This window comes from Propithecus coquereli, unplaced genomic scaffold (assembly GCF_000956105.1).
Source record: "Propithecus coquereli isolate 6110/MARCELLA unplaced genomic scaffold, Pcoq_1.0 Scaffold28, whole genome shotgun sequence".
NCBI classification, from domain to species: domain Eukaryota; kingdom Metazoa; phylum Chordata; class Mammalia; order Primates; family Indriidae; genus Propithecus; species Propithecus coquereli.
The window spans coordinates 11,882,288-11,904,792 of NW_012148396.1; the positions used below are offsets into that span (position 1 = coordinate 11,882,288).

At 58.3% G+C, this 22,505-nt stretch overlaps 2 protein-coding genes across 6 annotated transcripts; both read right to left on the reverse strand.

The window, feature by feature from the left end:
• Nucleotides 1-32: 32 nt before the first annotated feature.
• NAPRT (nicotinate phosphoribosyltransferase) lies at nt 33-3,267 on the reverse strand. Of its 2 annotated transcripts, XM_012648057.1 has the most exons (13): nt 3,009-3,267; nt 2,765-2,892; nt 2,602-2,684; nt 2,189-2,319; nt 1,970-2,085; nt 1,574-1,770; nt 1,361-1,501; nt 1,046-1,130; nt 869-949; nt 669-771; nt 436-590; nt 243-350; nt 33-168 (listed from the first exon to the last, which is right to left on the reverse strand). In XM_012648057.1, the coding sequence occupies exons 1-13, from the start codon at nt 3,232-3,234 to the stop codon at nt 106-108; spliced, it is 1,617 nt and encodes a 538-aa protein (XP_012503511.1). In that variant the 5' UTR covers nt 3,235-3,267; the 3' UTR covers nt 33-105. The 2 variants fall into 2 exon arrangements, with proteins under 2 accessions (XP_012503511.1, XP_012503510.1); XM_012648056.1 differs by having other exon boundaries at nt 51-350.
• Nucleotides 3,268-4,722: 1,455 nt separating this feature from the next.
• EEF1D (eukaryotic translation elongation factor 1 delta (guanine nucleotide exchange protein)) lies at nt 4,723-22,456 on the reverse strand. Of its 4 annotated transcripts, none has more exons than XM_012648061.1 (8): nt 22,175-22,456; nt 12,470-12,590; nt 11,894-11,965; nt 6,143-6,242; nt 5,966-6,066; nt 5,470-5,691; nt 4,961-5,155; nt 4,723-4,828 (listed from the first exon to the last, which is right to left on the reverse strand). In XM_012648061.1, exons 2-8 carry the CDS (start codon nt 12,584-12,586, stop codon nt 4,790-4,792), a joined length of 846 nt encoding a protein of 281 aa, XP_012503515.1. In that variant the 5' UTR covers nt 12,587-12,590; nt 22,175-22,456; the 3' UTR covers nt 4,723-4,789. The 4 variants fall into 4 exon arrangements, with proteins under 4 accessions (XP_012503515.1, XP_012503514.1, XP_012503517.1 ...); XM_012648060.1 differs by having other exon boundaries at nt 12,470-12,593; XM_012648063.1 differs by lacking the exon at nt 22,175-22,456 and adding an exon at nt 14,855-16,010 and having other exon boundaries at nt 12,470-12,593.
• Between the last annotated feature and the right edge of the window lie 49 nt (nt 22,457-22,505).

Here is a 22,505-nt window from a genome sequence, read left to right on the forward strand (position 1 = left end):
GGCACCAAGTGAGCAGTGGGCGGGGCAAACAAACATCACGTGACGAGTTGTGGGGGACAGCAAGTGACTCATGTTGTCTCCAGGCAGCCCCCACCACTGGGATTCTCACAGGGGCCCTCCCCGACGCAGACGGTCCACCAGGTCCCGCAGCTTCTCCGACAGTGCCACCTGCAGGGAGGAGAGGGACGATGGGTGGCTGTGGGGGCAGAGGGCCCAGGACAGGTGACAGGGGCCCATCCCACCTGGTACAGTGCAGGACTCCGCAGCCGCTTGTGCTCAGGGCTGAGGCGGCTCAGGGACAGCTGGGCGAAAGCTCTAGACTCTGCCAGTGATGGGAGCGGCTCACACAGCTGCAGGAGGAGGGGATGCTGGCTTGGGTCGGGGCTAAACTGGGGTTGAGGGTGAAGACTGAGGGGTTGGGGTGGGGGCAGTTACCTGTCCCTGCTGGACCCAGAGTTGCAGCAGTGGCTCCACCTGGGCTGGCTTCACGGTACGGGGCTCCTGGGCCCCTCGAGGCCAAACCCTCAGCTCCTGCCCAGCCTGTGGCGGTGGCTCTTCTGCCAACTGCAGCACATCCAACAGCAGAGACCCTGTTGGGGAGGAGCAAGAATAATGTGCGGGACCTGGGCCCTTGAAGGGGAACAACAGAGGGGAGGGAGGGGGCTCACCATCATTGTCCAGGAGCCGGAAGGCAGCCTTGCTCCCTGGCATCGTCTGCTTCTCGGGGTCCTCGGTCAGCTTCATTCGCGGCTGGCCTCCCACAGACACCAGCTGCAGGGAGAGGGTGTCGAGATGGCTGGGCCCTCATCCTCCAGCAGGCATGAGCCCCTAGACCCAGCCCAACCTGGGCCCCCAACACTGTCTTCACCTTATAGACGCAGCCCAGGGAAGGCTGTTGGGGACAGGTGACCACACTGGTGCCAATGCCAATGACATTCACCTCACTGCCCTGGAGAGGAGAGGAGGTGGCAGTGAGCCCAGCCAGGACCTGCAAGAGCCCCCAGGCCCTCCTCAGCACTCTCTGCCTGCCCCTCCTGCCCTGCACCTCCTGGGTCAGCCGGACCAGCTCCTCTTCGTCAATGTTGTTGCTGACTGCAATGGAGACTGACTCCAGCCAAGGCACCTGGAAGCTGGGATGTGGGTAGAGCCAGGGGAGGGGTGGGGATAGCCCCCTCAGACCTTCCTGATTCACCCTGGGCTCCCCAACCCTATTGGGCACACCCACACTAGGCCCCCCACACCTCTCTGCTGGGGTCTGTAGTGTCACCCTTGAGACTAGGCCAGAGTCCCTCCCTGCCCCTCCATGTCCTGGCTCCCCAAGGGGTCTCTGAGCAGACACACACCTCCCCAGGGCACTCACTGGGCTGCAGTGGTCCGGAAGACCCCACGGACCTCCTGGGCCAACTGAAGCAGGTCACCACTGTCCAACCTCACACCCACGGGCCGGTAGCCCAGTTCCCCCAGTGCCAGGGCTACCGCCAGGAAGTTGGGGAGACCACTCCTGCAGGCATAGACAAAGGAGTCAGGGGCCACAGCTGCTCTGTGGAGCCCACCCAGAATGCCTGGGGCTCACCTCCATACGCTGTAGGAGTCCAGCAGACCCTGGAAGGCCCGGGGAAATGCCAGAGCATAGGCCACAAAGGCAGCCCGCTCCCCCGGATGCGGCTCCTGCACACCCAGCCCCAGGTGGGCACACACGCGCTCCAGCCACTCCTTTACACTGGCAGCCAGGTCTACCCCAGGACCCTCACCGGCAGCAGGAGCCAAAATCTGTAGAGCCGGGTGGATGAAGAGCTGGGGCCCAGGGTGCAGGGAGAGGCCTGGGGCTGGGTTCACCCCAGGCTAAGGGCAAAGGTAATGCACACAGGCTTCCCGGGCAGCACTGGGACTACTTGTACAGGGTGCCACTTGCCAGTGTGCACAGCTGGGCCTGGCCCACCGCTCCCTGGGGTTGAGAAGACCTACTGACCGGGTCAGGGGGAACCTCACTGCCCGAAAAAGAGGTGACGAAGGAGTGGGCCAGGGTCCCGGCCACTGGAACACCCCGGAGCTGCCCGGCAAGCACATTGCTGCTGCTGTCGAAGCCTGGGAGAGGGAGTCAGGCCACATTGGGGGACTCCAGGTGGCAGGAGGATCCTGGGGGGCCTCCTCCTTCCCAACTCTTGCGTCATGCCCCCCAAGCCCTCACCACCCAGGTAGCTGTAAGTGGAGGCCGTGAGACCCCCGTCGGGGCCCTGAGCGCGCCGCAGGCCCATCTCCAGCAGTCGCTTCTCTGGCCCGGCGATCAGGCGCAGCCTGGCTGCGTTGGTGGCCACGAGGCTGTGAGAGCCAGGGACCAGGGAAACCGAGTGAGGGTCGAGAAGCCTCCCAAGTGGACAGAGTTACCTGGGGCTTAGAGTTTCAGCCCCAGAGCTCCACTCTCCCCCACTCCCTCCTGGAGAGCCCTCACAATGGGAAAGAGAGGTCAATCCTCTGGGGACACCTCGCATTATGTCCACGTCCAGGGAGCTCTGCCCCAGGAACCACACCTTCAAGGGCCCGCCCCTCAGTCGTGCTCTCCCCCGCCCCGTCCCACCTGGCCTAACCCTAGCCCTAACCCACCTGGCATAGCTGACCAGGCAGAGCAACGGTGTCTCGAGCAGCTGCACCACCAGGAGCGGCCCGGACACCTGCAGCAGCGGCACCTGAGGGGAAGGCTGTCAGCTCCGCCGCCTGACCTGTCCCCCTCAGGCCACCCCCTCCCTCCCGCTCACCCTGCACTCACGCCAGGGAAGGCGAGGGAACCCTCGGGCAGGGCCCGCACCGTCACCCCAGAGCAGTCGAGGGCCCGAAGGTGCTGGAAGAACGCGGGGTCCGTGTCTGGGGGCAGCATAGAGGCCAGGAACTGCACGTCTGGGGGCGAGAGGCACAGTGCACTGGGGCGAGTGCGGGGCCGGGGGTCGGGCGGGGGGCGTCCCGTCGGACTAGGAGAGTCCTGGCGGTGTCATGGGGGCGGCCCGGGGCGCTACCTGCGTCCTGCAGACGGAAGGCGAGCAGGAAGCGCACGCAGTCGCGCAACCCTGCGGCCAAGGCGAAGGCGCCGCCGAACGGGCAGCGGCGGAAGAAGAGCTCGAATTCGGCGTGGTCCCGCGCCCGGCCCGCACGCCAGTAGCCCAGCGCCATGGTGGCCTGGTAAAGGTCGGTGAGCAGCGGCCGAGCCGCCGCGCGTCCCTCGGGGTCCTGCTCCGTGGCCATCGGCTCCGCTAGCCGGGACTCCGGCTCCGCCGCCATCGGCTCCGCTCGCCCGAACTCCGGCCCGGCCCGCCCCGTGACGCTCCCAGCCAATGGCCACGCTCCCGGGACCCCGCCCCGGCGGCAGCTTATCGTAGGGCTGGGCGCAAAACGGTCTCGGGACACACGAGGGTGGGGACACCCGGGGATGACCGCCTTTACAGGCAACGGGAGAGGGCGGAGCGGGTCTGATGGTTTCCGGACACTCCTGAGAGTTCGCAGCAGCTGGACCCCGGATGGTGTGGGGGACCCCAACCCCATCTCAGGGCCGACAGCCTCTTTGAGCATGGCCAGGTTGTGGTCGCCAGGTAGGATCCCCCCAGCAGCCTGGGTCTCCTCCCCCTAGCCAGGCAAGGAGGTGCAGCTCAGGACTTGCCACAAGGTTCAGAGGGCAGAGGACAAATCCAGCCAGACTTCATCCCCACCCCACCCAGCAGCCAGCCAGCCTCTTCCCCAGGCCTGGGGAGGACAGGACAAAGGCTGAGCCTATCAGAGCTCGCAGAGCAGAGCCAGGGAGCCCAAATGGGACCCCCAACTGCCCAGGATAGGGCAAGGGGGCCGCTTACCCACCCCCAGCTGACACCAGAAGGGCCTTCTATGGCTGAGGCCCAGTCCGTGTCCCATGGTGGTGGCTTTTGTTGGGGGCCTGCACTCCATGCCCCACAGTTAATTCTTGAAAGCTATGAGGGCTGAGTCAGGGCCTGCCACCCAGGGAGTAATCCATTCCCCTGTGTCGAGGGGCCTGGAGGACAGCAGCTGATTGGAAGTAACCACACCCACACCCTGTCACCCCAGTACAGACACTGGCTATAGCCATGCTGGCCTACAGTCCCGGAGAGGGACCACCACCAACACAAGTGCTGACCACGCAGGGTTGCTGGGGAAGGCGGTAGGCAAGACCAGATGGGAATGAGGCTGGGCTCAGGTCTCCAGTAAGTGGAGACACAGATCACAGAGCGGAAGGGGCTGTGCCCTCCAGCAGCCATGGAGAAAAGTCTGGACTTCATCCTAAGGATTGTGGGATGTGTGCAGGGTTTCCAACAGGTCAGGGGTGGGGCACAGGGCCCTGGTCACAGCAGCAGGGCCTTGTCTCCCCTGGACGGTTCCAGGCGTGCCCTTTTGCTGCCGTGGCCATGGCACTAAGGGATGCATAGAGTGGAGAAACTGAGCTAACAGATTCTGTTTCAGGCTTAAAGAGCATGAACTGGACTTGTCATGTGTGACAGAAAGCCTGCAGAAGGAGGAGCTGGAGTTGTGGGAGTGGCCGGGACACGGACAGAGACGAGCAAGCAGAGGTGAGCCAGGGTGAGGGCTCAGGGCCATGAAAGGCCAGAGAGGTCACGGACAATGGGAGTGGCAGGGCGTCAACAGGGCTGAGACAAGAAAGGAGACATAGGCTGAGCACAAGGCCTGCCCACTGAATGACCAGAACAGGAGCCAAAGGGCCAGAGACTCAGTCTTTAATCGTGGCAGGGCCGCACTCACGCACGCACTCACACACGCACGTGCTCATCAGGCTTCAGATCTTGTTGAAAGCTGCGATGTCAACACTCTGCACCTGAGGAGAGGTAGGGGCAATTACCATGGCTCCTGCTCCCTGCCTGCCCCACTGAGGCAGGGCAAGCATGCAGGGTGTAGCCCAGGGTCACCCAGGCTCCCATCCTGCCCCTCTCCCCTGCCGGCCACTCACATGCTCCTCAAACTTGGTGATCTCTTCTTCCAGCAAGTCGGTCCCCACCTTGTCGTCCTCCACCACACACTGGATCTGCAGCTTGCGGATGCCATAGCCCACAGGCACCAGCTTGGAGCCCCCCCAGACCAGCCCATCCAGCTGGATGGAGCGCACACAGGCCTCCAGTTGGGCCATATCTGTCTCATCATCCCACTGTGGGCAAGAGATGGAAAGGTTGGGGGCCAGCCACCCTCAGAAGCCTCCAGATCCCTGCCTGCCCCTGCATCAAACCACTGAGTATACAATTCTGTTTCCTTACAGGGCCCCCAGAAAACAATCCAAATTTATACCTGCCCTATCTCCAAGTTTTTGTTCATATCCCAAGATTTCTAGACTTGGCTTTAAAATCCCACCAGGACCCAGGATGGCAGGGGGGAGTGTCAGAGACTGAGCCACAAGGAACCCCCTGCCCCTGGGCAGCCGAGGGCCTGGCCTGGCCTCCCTGAAGCCCGGCCTGCCCCACTCACAGGCTTGACGTCCAGCAGGATGGAGGACTTGGCCACCAGCACCGGCTTCTTGGCCTTCTTCTCTGCGTACTGCCGCAGCCTCTCCTCCCGCAGCCGGGCTGCCTCCTTGTCCTCCTCCTCATTGTCACTGCCAAACAGGTCAATGTCATCGTCCTCATCATCTTCGGCTGGTGTGGCCGCCTTCTTGGTTGGAGGCTCCACTTGGCGCATGGGAGACACGTGCTGTCACGGGTAGGGATGGGGGTGCTGAGCCTCCTGGGCTGGCTGTGCTAAGCCCTTCTCCCACTCCTGTGGACCCGAGCTGTGCACCCCACACGCAGGGCCCTGGGGAGAGCTAAGAACTGCCCCCAACCTGCCTTGGGGTTAGCCTAGGCATCACTATAAACCCTCATAGATGCCTTGTAGACACCAGGACCCCAGCCACAAGCTCCTCATTGCTGCCAGGCCAGCACAGTGCCAGATGTGGGGTCCTTCGGTCTCTGGGGAGGGTACTTACCTGGGTCTGCGGGGCTGTGGCCCGGTGGGTGGGTGAGCTCTTCTCTAGCACACTCAGCCGGGCCTCCAGCTTGGAGAGGGCCTGCTGCAGATCCTGTACCACTGTGGGGGCAAGGGGACAACGGTCAGGTGGCAGGGGCTGGGGCTGGGCCCCCACCTGTCAGGCCCCAGGCCTCACCGCCTCGCAGGCTCTGGTTCTCCACTTCCAGGCTGGCGATCCGGGTGATGAGCTCACTGTGGTCTCCACCAGGCCCACTGGAGGCCCCGGGGCCTGTGCTCTGCAAGGCAGTGGGAGGGGAAGGGGTGGGCTCAGCGCCCTAGCCTGCTCCTAGAGTCCCCCTCATTCATAGCTGCTTGCAAGCAGAGCTCTGAGGCTGGTTGGGAGGCCTGGGTCCACCTGCCATGCTCAGGACTGTGTTGGACTCACAGAACGAAGACCCAGGAAGCCCATCTCTGCTGACACCTTGCCCATCTTTACTGGTGCAAAGACCTGTTGACCTCAGAGAGGGTGGCTGCCACAGATCATGGTGACATTCTCAGCTAAACAGAAATCATAAGACTCAGAACCACCCAGTGATGGGGGTAGCACAGAGCTCAGAGCCATGGCTGCTGCTGCCCACAAAGCCCTGTTGAGTAGCTAGGCTCAGAAGCTGGTTAGAGGCAGCAGCAGGGCTTACAGTCCCAGGGCACCCTGGCTTGGGCCTCAGGGGGACCAAGAACATTGACTTGTACTCTAAGCAGGAGGGGAGAGTAGCTGAGGGCCCTGTGGGACAGGAACAAAGGTGGCAGCCAGCCCTGTACCACACCTCCCCCAGGTACACACCTGCTGTCTTGCTTATCAGGCCAGGCTTTGAAGGCTCTGGGTGACAGTTTGCCACAGCTTAGCCTGATTTATGCCTCAGGGACTCGGCCAGACTTCTAGCCTTCTGTTCTCAGACATTGGACAGTCCTTAATGAGGATCTACATGCACACGATGGGGTCATTCCATGCAGCCCACACCCCAAGAGAAATGGTCTAATGACAGGGTTTACCTGGCCACATGGAGGCCCTAGCCTGACCCCACCTAGGCAGGTTCCCCCAGGACGTCCTCTCTGTGGAGGACCTGATGGGCAGACAAACACGCTCCTTGCAGAAGGCACCAGACACAGGCCTGTGACCATTGTGCAGCATGTCAGCCCAGCCCTGGGGACCTTCTGTCAGTCCTTGGGACAACACCGAGTGAGGACTGCTTATGTGTCTGGCTCCCCCTATCTCGAGGGTGTGGGAGCTGAGCCCCAAAGATCACGTTCTGAGCAGGGCTGGGATCACAGTGAGTGTGGCCCCAGGAGGCCTACCTGGCAGCGAGGACAAGAGGAAATGGTCAGGGAAAGCCCAAGGCTGGCAGGTGCCTATATGTGAACCATATGAGGTAGGGGGACACTGGAAGAGGCCTAACAGCCTCGGGGCAGAAGCTGGAGCACAGGAGGGCCAGGGCCAGAGTACCCAGGCCTTACCCACCCCATGCAGCAGGCTGAGGACAGGGAAAAGGTCCCCTCTGGAAGAGGAGGCACAAATCAGCACACAACCTGGGAACGGTGAGTGGGAAAGGGTCTCATTTCCAAGTCTCCAGAGGGCCAGGGCTGGTGCTAGGCAAGCCAGGTTCCAGGGATGGCAGAGAAGGGACAAAAGCCTAAGGACCTGGTAAGGGAAGGGCCCACACAACAGGGGGTGGTGTATTTCACTACCGCCCGGCTGTGCCTGCCACCAGGCCAAAGCCCACAGCTCTCAGGCCAGGTGGGAGGCTCCACCGCCCTGTCAGCCTCCCACCTACTCTGACTCAGTGGGACCGAGGATCCAGGGCCCCCAAGCAAAGCTTCAACGGGGTAGGCCTAGGTCACCTGGCTCAGTCAGCCTGAGAGCTGGTCACAGAGCGCCACCTCATGGCCTCGGGCAAAGCACCACAGGCAGATGATCGAATCTAACCCTGTGCCCCATCAAGTACAGCTCCTGGAGCCTCTAGGTTCTCAAGTCCCAGTGTCTGCAGGGCACCACCCCCACCCAAATCCAAAATGGGGATGGTCCACAATGTCCTTCCTGGGACCCTGATACAAGTTGAATAATGTCCCTTCAGATTCATATGCTGGTGCCCTAACCCCTAGTACCTCAGAAAATGACCTTATTTGGAAATAGAACCTTTACAGAGTAATCAAGTTAAAATGAGATCACTGGGGTGGCCCTAATCCAGTATGACTGGTGTCCTTATAAGAGGAGATTAGAACACACATGCAGAGGGACAACCATGTGACAACACGGAGAAGAAGCCATCTACAGCCAAGGACAGAGGCCTCGGAAGGAACCAGCCCTAATCCACCTGCCCCTCAAACTTCTAGCCTCCAAAACTGTGAGAAAATAAATTGTTTAGGCCACCCAGTCTGTGATACTTTGTTATGTACCCTAGCAAACCAGTCCCTCAGCCCTAATAGCATGCCTACCTGCTTATCCCAAAGACCATGACCTGGCAGCTGACCCCAACAGAGCCAGGGCAGGAAGAGTTCTGCTGAGCCCCAACCCCTACCTTCTGGACACTGGAGCCCAATACACCTGGCCTAGGTGCAAAAATCTGTGCCAACTTGATCCCGTGTCTTCCTGGCCTGAATTTGACTGGGTGCCTAGGGGATAGGCTAGGAGTAGGTACACTCCAACCAGCTGTGGCAGACAGAATTATGGTCCCCGTGTTAAAAAAAAAAAATTATGGTCCCCAAAGAGGCCCACATATTAACCCCCAGAGCCCATAAATACACCATCTCCTATCCAAAAAGGGATTCAGCAGATGTCATTAAGTTACGGATACAAAGATGGATGATCCTGGATTACCTGGGTGGGTACAATGTAATCACAAGGGGGAAGGAAGGATGGAGGGGGAAGGGGGCACAAGAGAGGGCAGGAAGGGGAGACTGGACAGAGCACAGGCTAAGTGATAAGACAGCTGCCTAGAAGCCACAAGCCAAGGAATGTGGCCCCTTCCAGCTCCCAGCTTCTAGGAACTGGAAAAGACAAGGAATGGATTTTCCCCCTAGAGTCCCCAGAAGGAACACAGCCCCCTGCTGACACCTTGATTTTGTTCCACAAGATGCACTTCAGACTCCTGACTTCCAGGACTGTGAGATGATACATTTGTGCTGTTTTTAAGCCACCAAAATTTGTTACAGCAACATCAATTGGAAACTAACACAGATCTTGGCCCCTGGAAGTGGGTGCTGCTGGAACAAACATCTAAAAATGGAATTGGGCAGTGGGTGAGGCTGGAAGAACTTTGAGGAGTGTGACAGAAAATCCTAGATTTCCTTGGGCAGACTGTCAGCAGAAATCCAGGTGTTAAGGACTCTGCTAATGGAGACTCGGAAAGTGAGGAGCAAAGTAAACACCATCTTAGAAAACAGCCTCAACTGCCACTAACATAGTGTTGGTAGAAAGGGGGACGTTAAAGGTGTTGCTGCCAAGGGCTCTGATGGCACGTTACTGGCGACTGAAGGACGCAAATAGTGGCAGATAGTTTGGCTGAACTGTGTCCTGCAGCGCCTGGAAAGCACGGCTTCTAAGGGATCACTTTGATCTTTAGCTGAGGAGATTTCCAAGCAGTGTGGAAGGTGCAGCCTAGTTTCTCCTTGCTGCTTATAGTAAGATGGGAGAGGAAAGAGACTGAGGGAAGAACTGTTAAGCAAAAAAGAACCAGGACTTGATGCTCTGGGAAATTCTCAGCCTCTCCAGATTGTAAAAGACACTAAGACATCAGGAAAGCACGTTCTGGAGAGAAAGCCAAGGGTGGCCGGACAGCCTTTTGCTAGTGCCTGGGAAAAATCAAAGGCCAGAGTATTTGAATGGTCACCCAGAGATCAGGTGTGCTACTCATGGATGCCTGAGGCCATTTTAGAAAGCAGGATTAGAGATGGAGTTATCTAGTAAAGACTTTTGGAGGAAGGTCTTATCTAATGGTGTGGACCCATGACATACTAAACAGACCTACAAAATTCTTGAGAATTTTGTACTAGCAGAAACACTCACTTTGGGAGGCCGAGACAGGAAGATGGCTTGAGCCCAAGAGTTCGAGACTAGCCCGAGTAACATAGTGAGATCCCATTTCTACAAAAAATTAAAAAATTAGTTGGGCATGGTGGTGTGCGCCTGTAGTCCCAACCACTTGGGAGGCCAAGCCTGGGAACTGCATCGCGTCACTGCATTCTAGCCCAGGCGAGAGCCAGACCTTGTCTCTTGGAAAAAAGAAAACACTGCCAGCTTGGACCAAAAAGAGACAGGATAAAATCAAAGAAGCCTGGTTGCAGATCCTCAAAATTCAGCAGAAAAGCTGAAAAAATCTCTCAGCTGCAAAGAGATGCTGTCTCTCATGAACAGTGACTCTGGAGTGGGCCTGGGGCGGCAGAGGACTATCCCCAGGCCTTCAAACCTGTGCCTGGCTGGATTGTGAAAACTGCTTGGGACAGTGATACCTTTTTCCTTCCACTTCTTCCCACTCTGAATGGGACTGTCTGTAACTTTTACCCTCTATCTGTCCCACAATTGTATTTTGAGAGCAGATAACTTGTTTTCCAGGTTTATTGGTCCACGGCTAGAGAGGAATTTTGCCTCAGGATGGACCGTACAGGACTCCCCCATGCCTGCTTCAGTTGAGATTGTGGACTTTGAGTTGATGCTGTAAGGGGCTGAGACTCTTAAAGATGTTGGTGTGGAGCAAATGCATTTTACACATGAGGATACGAATTTCTGGATGCCCATGTCACAACACCCACTTGTGAATCTGTTACCTTCCATGGGAAAAAAAAAAAATTAGTAAATATGATGAAATTCAGCATTTTGAGATGGGGAAAGTATCCTGGACCCAGGATCCTGGACAGCCTGAAACAATCACAGAATCCTTACAAGTGACAGAGGAAAGCAGGGGGGTCAGAAAAACAGATGTGAAGACAGAAGCAGAGGTTGGGAGTGATGAGATTGTCTACTGGGGCCACAAGCCAAGGAATGTGGGCAACTTCTAGAATCCAGAAAAGGAAGGAAACGGATTCTCTCCTGGAGCCTCCAGAAAGAATGCAACTCTGCTGACACTCAGGATTCAGTCCTATGAGACCAATCTCAGACTTCTGACCTCAATGACTATAAGATAAATGTGTTGTTTTAAGCTGAGTGTGAAGCTTGTGGTAACCTGTTACAGCAGCCAATAGGAAACTAACATCTAGCTCTCAATGCCAGGACACCACTGCACCCCAGAGGGTCAACAAAGTCCCAACTCCTCTGGAGTAGGAAGCCAGAGCAGCAGGTCTATCACCTCCTAAAGGACATGCCTACCCCTCTCCCCTCCCCACAGCCAGGCCATGGCACAGGGTTGGACATAACTGCTGCCTCCCACTCCTGATCTTGGTCTGGAACCTGGAGGCTAAGCAGAGCTGCAGGGCCCCTATCTGGGCCTCAACTTCAAGATGCTGCTGCTTCTATGATCTGAATTCCACACACCCTGTGAAACCACTACCCTTTCCCTGGGCAGGGCAGGACCTAGAAGGGACTGGAGGAGGGACCAGCAGACATGCATGTTCCTTCAGCAGGGAACAGGCAGGAAGGACCAGGCCTCTAAGCACATGCGCCGTGGGATGACACCACTCAGCCCAGGCTCAGCCCACAACCAGTACGGCAGAAGCGGCCAGGGTGACTGCCAATGAGCAGGCAAGAGAGGCGTGCAAAGAATGCAAGAATAAAAACGTTCTTCATGGCAGTCTGGACCTGAAGCTGCATGTCCCACAAAGATACCGTGCTACACACCTCACCCTAACTTTGTTCCGAAGGGCCAAAATAATCAGCAGTACTGGGGGGAGGGCAGGGGGGAATCAGACATGCTGCTTGGCCAAGTGCGAGCCTGCGAGTACATGGGCTGCGGGTACTCACTCCGGCCAGGGATTTCTGGATGTTCTCTCTGGCTCTGGCAATGTCTCGGAGGATCACGCTGGCGCCGTTCTCCTGCAGACAATGCAGAAAGAACCAGTCCTTTTTTTTTTTTTTGGTCAAAAAAAAAAGTTTAATTAAAAAGTCAACCAAAAAACCCCAAGAACCTTCACAGAGAGAGAACAAGAAAGTATCGTGCAGAATGAAAGCTCAGCAGGATAGCAAAAAGCAGAAGGTACCCGAGGCACTGATGCTGGGCCGGGTGAACATGCTCTGCAGGGGACTCTGTGTGAGGCCTGGCCCTGCACAAGTACCTGTCCACTCGTGGGCCCAGCTGCCTGGGAGATGGCAGGACCAGGAGCCAAGAGTAGATCCGGCACTAGAGGAACCAGCCAAGGCCACCTTCCAAAGAGCCCACTCTCAGCACCATGAGCCGGGCCACTCAGGTGCAACATGCCTCAGCCCTCCTGGTGCCACCAGGGTTCCCCTTCCGGCCCAGCCAGGGCCAGACCTCCTGCGTGCCTCAGTGACTCCTGCTAGGCAGCAGACCCACCCAACGGCCCCAAGCACAGCTCTCACCTGGCGGGAGGAGCCGGCCACAGGCCCGTTCATCTGCTCATAGAATTTCCTTTCTGCATCGTCATACTTGAACTTGTCGAACCAGATCTTCTCATGGATTAAGAAGTTTGTAGCCATTTTTCTGCTGGCATGGGGAGGAGAGGCTAAGTCAGCACTGCTGGGAGGAGAGAGCTCAAGATAGCCCCCAACCTCACCCTTCCCCAGAGCCTCTTGGAATAGCCCAGAATAAGCAGGGTGCACTATGACACCCGACCCCAGTCCCAGACACCAGCTCTGGGCCATCCCAGTCCTGGGTGACAAAGGCTCCAGGCCCCAGGGGAGAACTTAAGTGGTCTCAACATGAAGACCCCCGAGCCTGTATGGCCCCCACCCAGAGCATCCCCAGCGTGGCCCCCTTCAGTGCTGAGGCAGGGTCCCCAGGCCTGCCCTCCAGATCAATGGCTCTCAGACTGTGGTCCAAGAACCTCCGGGGGTCCCCAAGGTCCTATATTCAATCACACGAGCCTGGATTTGTATCAGTAAAGCAACATATACCAATGGCTTGAGTGCAGAAGCAAGTATGAGAATCCTGCTGTCTCCAATTAAGCCAGACACTGCAGATCTGCAAAAGTATAAAGCAACGCCACTCTGCTCACTGTTTTTTTTTTTTTTTTTTTTTGAGACAGGGTCTTGCTGCTGTCACCCAGGCTGGAGTGCAGTTGCGTCATCGTAGCTCACTGCAGCCTCCAACTCATGGGCTCAAGCAATCCTCCTGCCTCAGCCTCTGGAGTAGCTGGGACTACAGGCGTGCAACATCACACCCTGCTGATTTTCTTCTTCTTTTTTTTTTAACAGAGACAGGGTCTCCCTATATTGCTCAGGCTGGTCTTGGACACCTGGCCTACCAAAGTGCTGGGATGACAGGCATGGGCCACTGTGCCCAGCTGAATTTTTTGGTATGGGAAAAGTATTTTTCATAAAAACGTGTTATTAACATGTAACAAGCTTACTCTTCTTCAACAAGTAAGTACTTTCAGCTTGATTGCTAATGTGGTATAAAACCAATAGATAAAATGAATGCCCTTTCGAGTCCCAACACCAAAAAGCTTGAGAACTGCTGCTCTAGACCAGGGACTATGGCCCATGGGCCAAACCTACCCACCATCTGTTTTTGCGAAGAACATTTCACTGGCACCACTGCAGCCACCACTGCTGCACCACACACCCACTGCTTAGCAGAGCAGAGGAGCTGGGCAGAGTCCAAACCGCCTTCCCCCTCAAACAGCCAAGCCCCTCTTGCCACCCCACTGAGTGCGACAGCAACACCCTGATCCCCATCCCACACTGCTGCCAATCTCTGTGCCGAGTCCCCTGGGGCAATCACTGGGCCTTACCAAGTGTCCCCTCGGCACAGTGACATCCCCCCACCCCACTTACCCCTCACCCAGGAGGCTCTTGGTAAGGAGCCAGGGCATTACATACACTGAGGCAAGTCAGGGTAGGAGGTGACCATGGGGTCCCTGCCCCACGACCCAGGAGTCTGGGGACCAAGGCTAGCACTGCTTTGGACCCTCAGCTGGGACCCTCCAAGTCCTTCCTTGACCCAGCCTGTCCCATCCCCACGACTCCCCTCCCCAGCAGGGAACTGTGGCCTGGCACCACCACCTCTTTGCCCTGTCTTCCCTTCTACATCCAGCCAACCTGCCCACAGCTGGCAGGGGAGTGTGGCCAGGCCCTGCTCCCCCAGCCCTTCCCCAGGCCCCTGGCCTCCAGAGACCACTGCTGGGGCTGCACTCACCCACGCAGGAGCAGCGGGAGATCAGACAAACTGGGCATCCCTCACACGGAGGCCACCTGACCAGCCATGTGCTCTTGTATCTGAGATGCCCATCTTCCCTCAGAGGTGGTTAAAAACGACAAGGGAAGCTGGGGGGTGGACAGGAGGCGCAGGCACAGACACACTGGCTCCCACATCTCATCCCCAGGGGAGGACAGGGGCCAGAAACCCAGCTTCAACACTCCCCACCTGCCCTGTGAGTAACCTCATCTTCTCAGCCCTGGTATGTGATGGCCAGAGGGGATATGGGGAATTGCCCAGCCAAAGGGAGAATGCTACATGGGGCAGATTCTTCTCTGTGCTGTTCCATTCCCTGCCCCAACACTTACAGCCCAGAATTTTGTAACCCTCAAGGGGTAACCCTGGAAGCCACACTGCCCCACGGACACAGCACTACCCTTGCTCAACCCGCGCCTGTATTCAACTTAGCCGGGTCCAGAGGTCTTGGGGAGAGCACCCAACCAAGGCAGGGCAGGCTAGGGGAGCACGAGGAGCCCCAGCCTGGGACAGCTGTCCCTGGGCCCATAGCCCAGGTCAGGCCGAGCACCTGCCCAGCACGTTTCTCCTACTTGGGTCTTAGGCTGGATAAGGATGGGCCAGACCGGGGACCAGGCCGGTGAGCCAGGGAGGCAGCTTCAAGGCGCCAGGCCATGCGCAGGGCCTCTGCAGTGTGGTGACGGCACTCGGCGCTGTCATAGGTGGGCTTGCTGAGCCAGGGGGCCTCCGCATCCTTGTGCAGGAAGTACCAGCAGGGCAAAGCAGAAGGGGCCTCCCCGTCGACCCGCCGTGGCCCAGCCCGCTTGCTCCCCATAGCGTTGCGGACTCGCCGGTCTTTGCGGACTCTCCGGGCGCCCTCAGCCTGGCCAGCTCGCTCCTGCAGGCGCACCTTCCCAGGGGGATGGCCATCAAACAAGGCCTCGTAGAAGCCCCTCTCAGCAGCGTCATACCGGGGCTTCTCCAGCCACACCTCCCGAACCAGTGCCTGCAGGCTGCCTAGTGGGGGCTGGCCATTGGCTGGCGGGTTGGGCTGGCAGGCCAGGTAAGGGGTGGCCACCCACTGGCCCGTGTCAGGAGCCCCCTGCCTGCAGCTCTCCTTGGCGGCAAGCAGCAGGGCCTGAGACCACTCCACGAAAGCCCGCTCAGCCTGATCGAAGGAAGACTTGTTGACCCAGATCCCCCAGGTCACGTGGTGGCAGGCCACCTGGCTGCCATGGGTGCAGGGACCCCACGGGGCTGGGGCAGACGGCTGGGTTGCCTGTGCTGCCGCGTCTGCCAGCCTCTGGCGGTAGGAGCTCTCTGCCTGGTCGAAAAGTGACTTGTCCAGCCACACGTGGTCAGCGGACAGGCCCACAAGAGCCAGGTCTGCATGGCCGAGCCAGCTCTTAGGGGAGCGCTTCCGCTTCTTCTGCAGGGGCTTCCTGCCATTGTGGCTCCTCCCAGGATCACTCCTGCAGTTGGTGTCAGGGGCCTCTGCCTCGCTGCCATCCTTGGTGTCCTCCTGGCTGGGCCCATTCACAGCTGGCACCTCGGCCAGTAGCAGCTGGGCAGAGGCGGCGGCTTGCGTGGCCTTGTGCTCGTAGAAGCGCCTCTCGGCTTCCTCATACTTGTGCTTGTCCTCCCACACGGTCTCCAGGGCACAAGAGGCCTTCCCGCTCCTCATCTTCCAGGCACAGCATTAAAAAGCAAGCACAAGAAGGTAGTTGCAACACAGTGGAACACACAGCAGCGGCTTGCTCAAGGCCCCCGCCTCCCCATGCCCTCCCTCATCGGGGAATGAAGTGGGCATTGGAGATGCTTCCCAGGGGTCCATGAGATCACATTCAAGGACTCAACAGTCAAATCTAAGTGGGGAACTTGTTTTGTAAAGCAAAAAATAATATACATATGTATGTTTATATATATTTTAACTGCAAAACTTGACTTCACTAATCTGACATGCCCCACAGCTCTCCAAAAGGGGTCTAGGGAATATTATTTTCAAGCCTCGATGGCCATACAAAAACGTTTTCTTATAGAACCTCCAAGCTGCTAGATAAAATATAAACAGATGTGCTCAGTTAAATTCGACTTTAATCCTGTGTTTCTGTGTAGGCTAAGCCCATACACGTCCCAGAGGCAGCTCCCCCCGAGGACAGGCAGCCTTACTATGCGTGCTGCCTGTGCCTGCCACATTGCTGCCCCCCAGAGTGGTGTGCTCCTTCCGTGCAGCTGCAGGTGTTGGAAAAGGGGCAGCCTCTTTGTAGGTGTGATTTTCCTTGCCAGGGATGGGCTGGGCAGCCAGGAGTGCCCACTCTGCAGTCTGGCAGGGTCAAAGCAACATGAGACACCAAGAAGGATGCTGTGGCCAGCAGAGAAAGGAAGCAGCAGGCAGTGGCCGGCTCCAGGCTCCTCCCCACACTGGGGTCCACCAAACTAACGGGGTGCCAAGGGAATCTCGGAGTCCTAGTACGGCAGTGGCAGGGTGTGGGGCTCTTCCCCTGTGGGGCCATTAGCTGACTGCCACAGGACTCCCCCCCAGCCATACCCAACTCTGGGCCCTGCTTTCCAAAGCAGAAAGGATCTGGGCCTAACCAACACCTAGGAGCTAACTTGAGAGAGGGCTGCACAGTTGTCCCTTAGATATCTCTGTCATCCTGCTGCTTCTGTGGGCTTGTCTGGTGGAGCCTAAGGGAGGGTGGACCAGCCAGGCCCCCACCCAGAGGGAGGGCAGCCTTTGGCCTGGATAGCAAACCCTTACCACCACTGGCTGTGGGGTCCGCGACCCTTTCCTGACACACCCACCCCCAACAAAACCAAAGCCCGTTCCAATGACCCCAGTGGGATGTTTCACTGTCTAAATTCCACACCGGCAGAGAGAACTGAGAGAACTTCTAGGAAGGTCTCTGCATTGTACTTTGAAATCCGTTCTCTAAGTGGAGTGCTGAGGCTCTTTAACAGCATGCTGTCAGAATCCTACACCCATCCCAGCGGGGCGTTCTAACTGTACCAGTGAGGAGCTGGGCCAGGAGGCCATAGGGGCCCTGGGTGGAGAGGTCCCTGGGCTGCCCCTTCACTCCTCTTCCCCAGGCTGGGGCAGCACTTACCAAGGCCGGGCTGACAGACAGAGGCTGGGTCAGAGTGGGAGGCAGCAGAGGAGCCAGCAGGCAGGGCATTGTGACATCACCCACTGTCACTGAGGGGCAGTGGGCTGGCCTGGAGTCACAGGTCAACCTGGCAGGGCCTGTCGGCCCTCTAACCTCTCTGGCCACCAAGTTCTCCAGTTTCCATGGAGCAGCACAGGTCTGGCCTACCCCCAGTCCCTGCAGCAGTGCCCACTAAGCTGACCCTCAGTGCCAACACCCTGCCAGGCCTTACTGGCCTAAGTGACCTTAGACCAGGCTCCTGGGGCTCTCCCAGTGGGGGTAGGAGCTACACCTTAGGGAGGGAAAGTCAATTCTAAGGGCCACACAGGGTACCCCCATGCTGCTGCCCACCCCCAGCAAACCCTGTTCCTTTGCTTGACAGATGAGGACACTACAGCCCTGTCTGGCAGATTGAGCCCTGCACAGGTGGTGGTGGGGCTCCCTCAGCAGTGAGGGCTGGGGAGGGAGGGGCTCCCCAGATCATGTGAAGGGAAACACAGAGCACTGGGACAGGTGGGTACTCACTTTTGCTCTGACCTCCTAGGACAGCATGAAGGAAAAGCAGCAAGGTTAGAGGCAGTCAGAAAGGCTAACCATGTCAGACACATCAGTCGGGCAGCTCGAGCAAGCTGGAGGGCCTTTTCAGAAGCTGCTTTGTCGAGGTGGCGTGGAGGTGAGTGGTGGAGATGGAAGGCGAGCACCAGACAGACCCATCACCACAATCCCAGGTGGCGGCCAAGTCCACTCGCTCGAAGCAGCGCTGCTCCGTCATCCCTTGATAGGGTAGCTTTTGGGGCCATTAGCTGAAGCCCAGGTAGGCCCTGGGGGACAAGCAGGGACCACCATCTGAGCCACTTTCACCCGAGCCCAAGGCAACCTGGGACAGGGCAAGCGAGCACCCGCAGGTGCCCCTGGGCCTGCTGAAGGAGGGCTGGAAGACAACATGGACCCTCCAAGTGGAGGGCAGCCCAGGCCCAGCCAGCCCTGAGGGGTGTGTTTTGCTGACACCGAGGCCCAAGGCCCCCACTGGGACAGGGCCTCTCACTCAGCAGGGGCCACTGTCAGGCAGGGCTGCCACCCAAGGGCCCTAGCACAAGCTGCGAAAGGCTCTCAAGGGACACAAAAGCACCAGACTTGCTCTCTTCAGTGTGCACAAAGGGATGAGACCTTCATCCATTTACACCTGGGCTGGAGATGCTGCCCCCAGTCCCGTAAGAGCCACCTCATGACAACAGCGGGAGAGGCCAGCTGGGTGCAGGTAACAGCACCCAGCCACCCACCCCTGCCCTGGTAGGACTAGGCAGGAGGGGCCACCCCTGCCGCTGAACTTCCAGAGAGCCCTAGGGATCTGTCTTCCTTCTCCAATGGGAGCCCTGCCTGCCTATGCAGGAGCCGGGTGGAGACAAGGATGCTGAGAAGATGAGGAGGCAGCTGTCCCATGGGAGCAGCAAGAAACCCTGTGCTGTGCCCTGCAGGGAAGAGGCTCTCAGGAGACAACAGTGAGCCATGCTGGGGACCCAGGGGCCATGCCTGTCACTTAGAAGGCTGGCCAGCAGAGAGCCTCCCAGGATAGGCAGCATAGCCCCAGCACCCCTGAGCATGCACGCGTGCCAGGAGGACCTGTTGCACTGACAGCACCACCTCTGCAGATAGAAGAGCAAGTTCAAGTTTAAGCACTTCCTTGAAGATACACACAGGCAAAAACCTACAGCTCTCCAGTAAGAATGGCCCAAAAGTGTGAAGCAATCAATGATGTTTCCCACAAATGGTCAGCCCTTCTCTCTTGCAGTTTATCTGGCAGCAGCAGGAGCTTGCTGTAAAGAGAATGGAGCACAGGGAAGAAAGCCAGCTGCCAGAGAAGCAGTCTCGCAAACACCAGAGCCAGGACCCAGGGGAAAATGACCTGAGTCCCCTGCTCTGCTCCTGGAAGCAGGCTGGACTCTAGGCTGCAGGGCCTACCACCAAAGCCAGCTCCCCTCTCTCAGGCCCTCCAAGAGCTCTCTCCTGAGAGGCAGACAGTGCCCAGAGCACTTAAGCCTCCATTAGTTGCCCAGGGTTCAAGGGTGCTGTGGGGATCAAGCTCTGGGAAGTCCTCGTGGCTACCAGGACCCGTGGGTGCAGGCTGCTGACGTGGCCCTGGCACAGGTGGACCCCAGCAGGACTCACTGAGCAAACTCCTGGCCTTCCACAGCAAGGAGGCAGGCAGGTGCTCCAAAGTACGTGCCAAGGATTATGGGGGGTGCACGGTCCTCATAGCCTGTGCTGACCCACAAGGGCATTTCTTCCAGAGCCAGCACAGGACCTGGCAGCAGCCCCTGCCCAGGACACTCTTGGTTAGAGGACTTGAGCAAGTTCAAGTCGCAAACGGGGAGGCTCTCTGGGAGGAGTTGGCTCCCCAGGCCCTGCCCTCCATCCTCTGGATGCCACCTCAGGTAGTTTGTGCCCAGGTCACCCCATCACAGACACACAGTTGGGCACCCAGATTGCCTACCCTCCACAGGGAGAAGTTGGCGAGGTGTGTGGGGGTGGGGTCTGCTGGCAGGCCCAGCCTGTGCATCAGTCCCCAACCAGCAGCACCTCACTCAGGGCTCATCTGGCTGGCCTGGCCCAGTCTGTAGACCAGTGCTTCCCCACAGAACTTTCTGTATCTTCAGTGCCCAAAAGGACAGTGACTAGCACTTGAAACGTGGACAGAGTGCCTGAGAAAGTGGCTTTTTTAGTCAATCACACAGTGGGGCAGCTGCACAGGACAGAACAGTGTATTTGCACATGGGAGGGATGCCTTTGGTCTTTTTTTAGGGGATAAAACTCCAGACCCCAAATGCCCACTCAGCCGCTTTCCTGCCTCTGACTCCTGGGTATTCCAGCCCTACTCAAAAATGCCAACCTGTCCTATGGCAGGAGGTGGGCTCCGCACACTGAGACCCAGAAGGCTGACACTGGCTGCCCAAGGCACCCCATGCCAGGCCCAACAACGTCCTTGCCTCAAACGCCACTGAATGTCAGTTCTATTTCCAACTAGCTCGTGGTGCCCTGGCCTGACCCCACCAGCCCAGCCACAGTGCCCCACAATGGCCCCTGGGCCATTCCAGCCCCTATGTCACACCTCACACACACCTAGGCCAGGAGGGTGACATTTTACACAGCAGGGAACTAAGGTTCTGAGTGCTCGTGGCTGCTGAGTCAGGAAGATGAAAAGGTGGGGACCCATGGCATGCTTCTACCCCAGAACTTGGTGAAAATGTCTTGCTGCCATCAGCTTCCAACACCTATGCGCCATCATAAAACACTGGCACAGGAGGATGGCCTTCACATGCTCAACGCCAACATTTCCTGCACTCAGCCCTCAAAAAGCTGATGAAAAAGTGCATGGCACACCAGGGGTACTCTTTTTGTCTGTTGTCAAGCAGGTTTGCCCATCATGCTAAACCCTGCAACCTCATCTAGCTCCCCAGGAGTGAAGCCCAGAGGGCTGGCTTGTTCCTCAGAGGGCAGGAAGCCATCCTGTGCTCGACACATGATGGTGAGAAGCAGCAGCATCGGCCCACTCCAAATAAGAAAACAGGAACACGTTGAACTGGCCATCATACAGCCTGGAAGGGCACTGGTCCTCCTTTTGCCTCCTGGCAGATGCTGGGCAATGCCGCCCCACTGGACTGGCATAGAGCCCAGAAGGCCTTTGCAAGGACAGGTCTGAGAGCCTGTGTGCCAGGCACTTGGTGAAAAGGCATTTTATCAGGGGACACCCAGGGCTCTTTTCACTTCTGTCCTTTATACTGAATTCCCCACCCTAGCACAGGGCTGGGCACAAAGAGGGGCTCAGGAAATGGCCAACTGCATTTGATCTCTGAAGGGCTCATGCAGCCCAGAGCACGGGGGTCGTCAGAGCTGCAGGAGCCTCCCTAGGTGACATGACCCGCCTTGCCTTCCTCAGAACTGAGTTACAGTGTCAATTTAAGAAGCACCCCTCACTGTCAGGGACCACCCAAAGTTGAGCTACACGAATCGCTATTTTGCACCAGCCCTTCCTTCTGGAAACCAATCCTGACGTCCCACGGGTCTCCACCCCACTCCACCGCTTTGCCTTCTTCCTTCCACTTACAACCTCTAAAAGTGCTCATTTCTCAGGAACAGCACCACGGCCCCCTTCAGAGACTGCTGGGACCACCTCATCCAAATCAGGAGACCCTTGCTTCTTCTGAACTAGCGAGCACAATACATCCTTAGTCTTTCCAGTGTTCACGAGCCAAGTTCCGCGAGGGCTGCGTCCATGCCTGTTCCCTCTATGATCAGTAGGTGATCAGTAAACACGTGCTGGACAAATGCAACCGCTACAGATCCAAGAAGCAGCTGGCGCAGACATGGTCAGTCACCCACAGAGACGGTTGGCAACAAGGCCCCCAGGCTCTGGCAGCAGGCTTCCACCACCCGGGTGGCCGAGCGGTCGCACGCAGGACGGCAACAGGCTGGGCCGTGTCCCTGGACGCCGCGTCGTCTGTGGGCCCCAGTGCTTGCCAAGCCAGGGGGTCCCGAAGCCCCGGCCCGCTGACGCCCTCCCAGCCGGCCGCGTGGCCTCCGCCGCCCCGCCCCTCTGCGCTCGCCCCGAGAGCCGCACTTGGCGTACAGCCCCTGAGCCGGCACGCTGGCGCACTTGCGCCTCAGTTCCTAACGGCGCGAGCCTCTGGCAACGCCGGGCCGCCCGCCCTCCCGGCCCCTCGGGCCACTCCAGCACGTGTGGCTCCTTCCGGCAGGGGCCGCGGTACTCACACGCCAGCCAAGGACGCGGCGACCAAAGAAGGGGGCACCGGCAGCGCAAGGCGGCTGAGGAAAGGAGGGGCCGCCCAGGCCGCGCACGGGAAATCAAGCTCTGGGCTCTACCAAGCGCCGGCGCCCGGGGTCGCGGAGGGACGCGGCCCTTGCGCACGTCCCGGCGCACCGTCGAAGCCTTTGGTGCGACGAGGCTCGTAACTTCAAAGGCAGCAACCAGTGAGAGACGGCCACGGAAGTCGCTTTTTCCCAGAGGAGTCGGCACAAAGTGCCGGGAACAGAGCCCGCCCGACCCCCCTCCGCAGAGCGTCTAATCGAGTCGTCCGGCCTG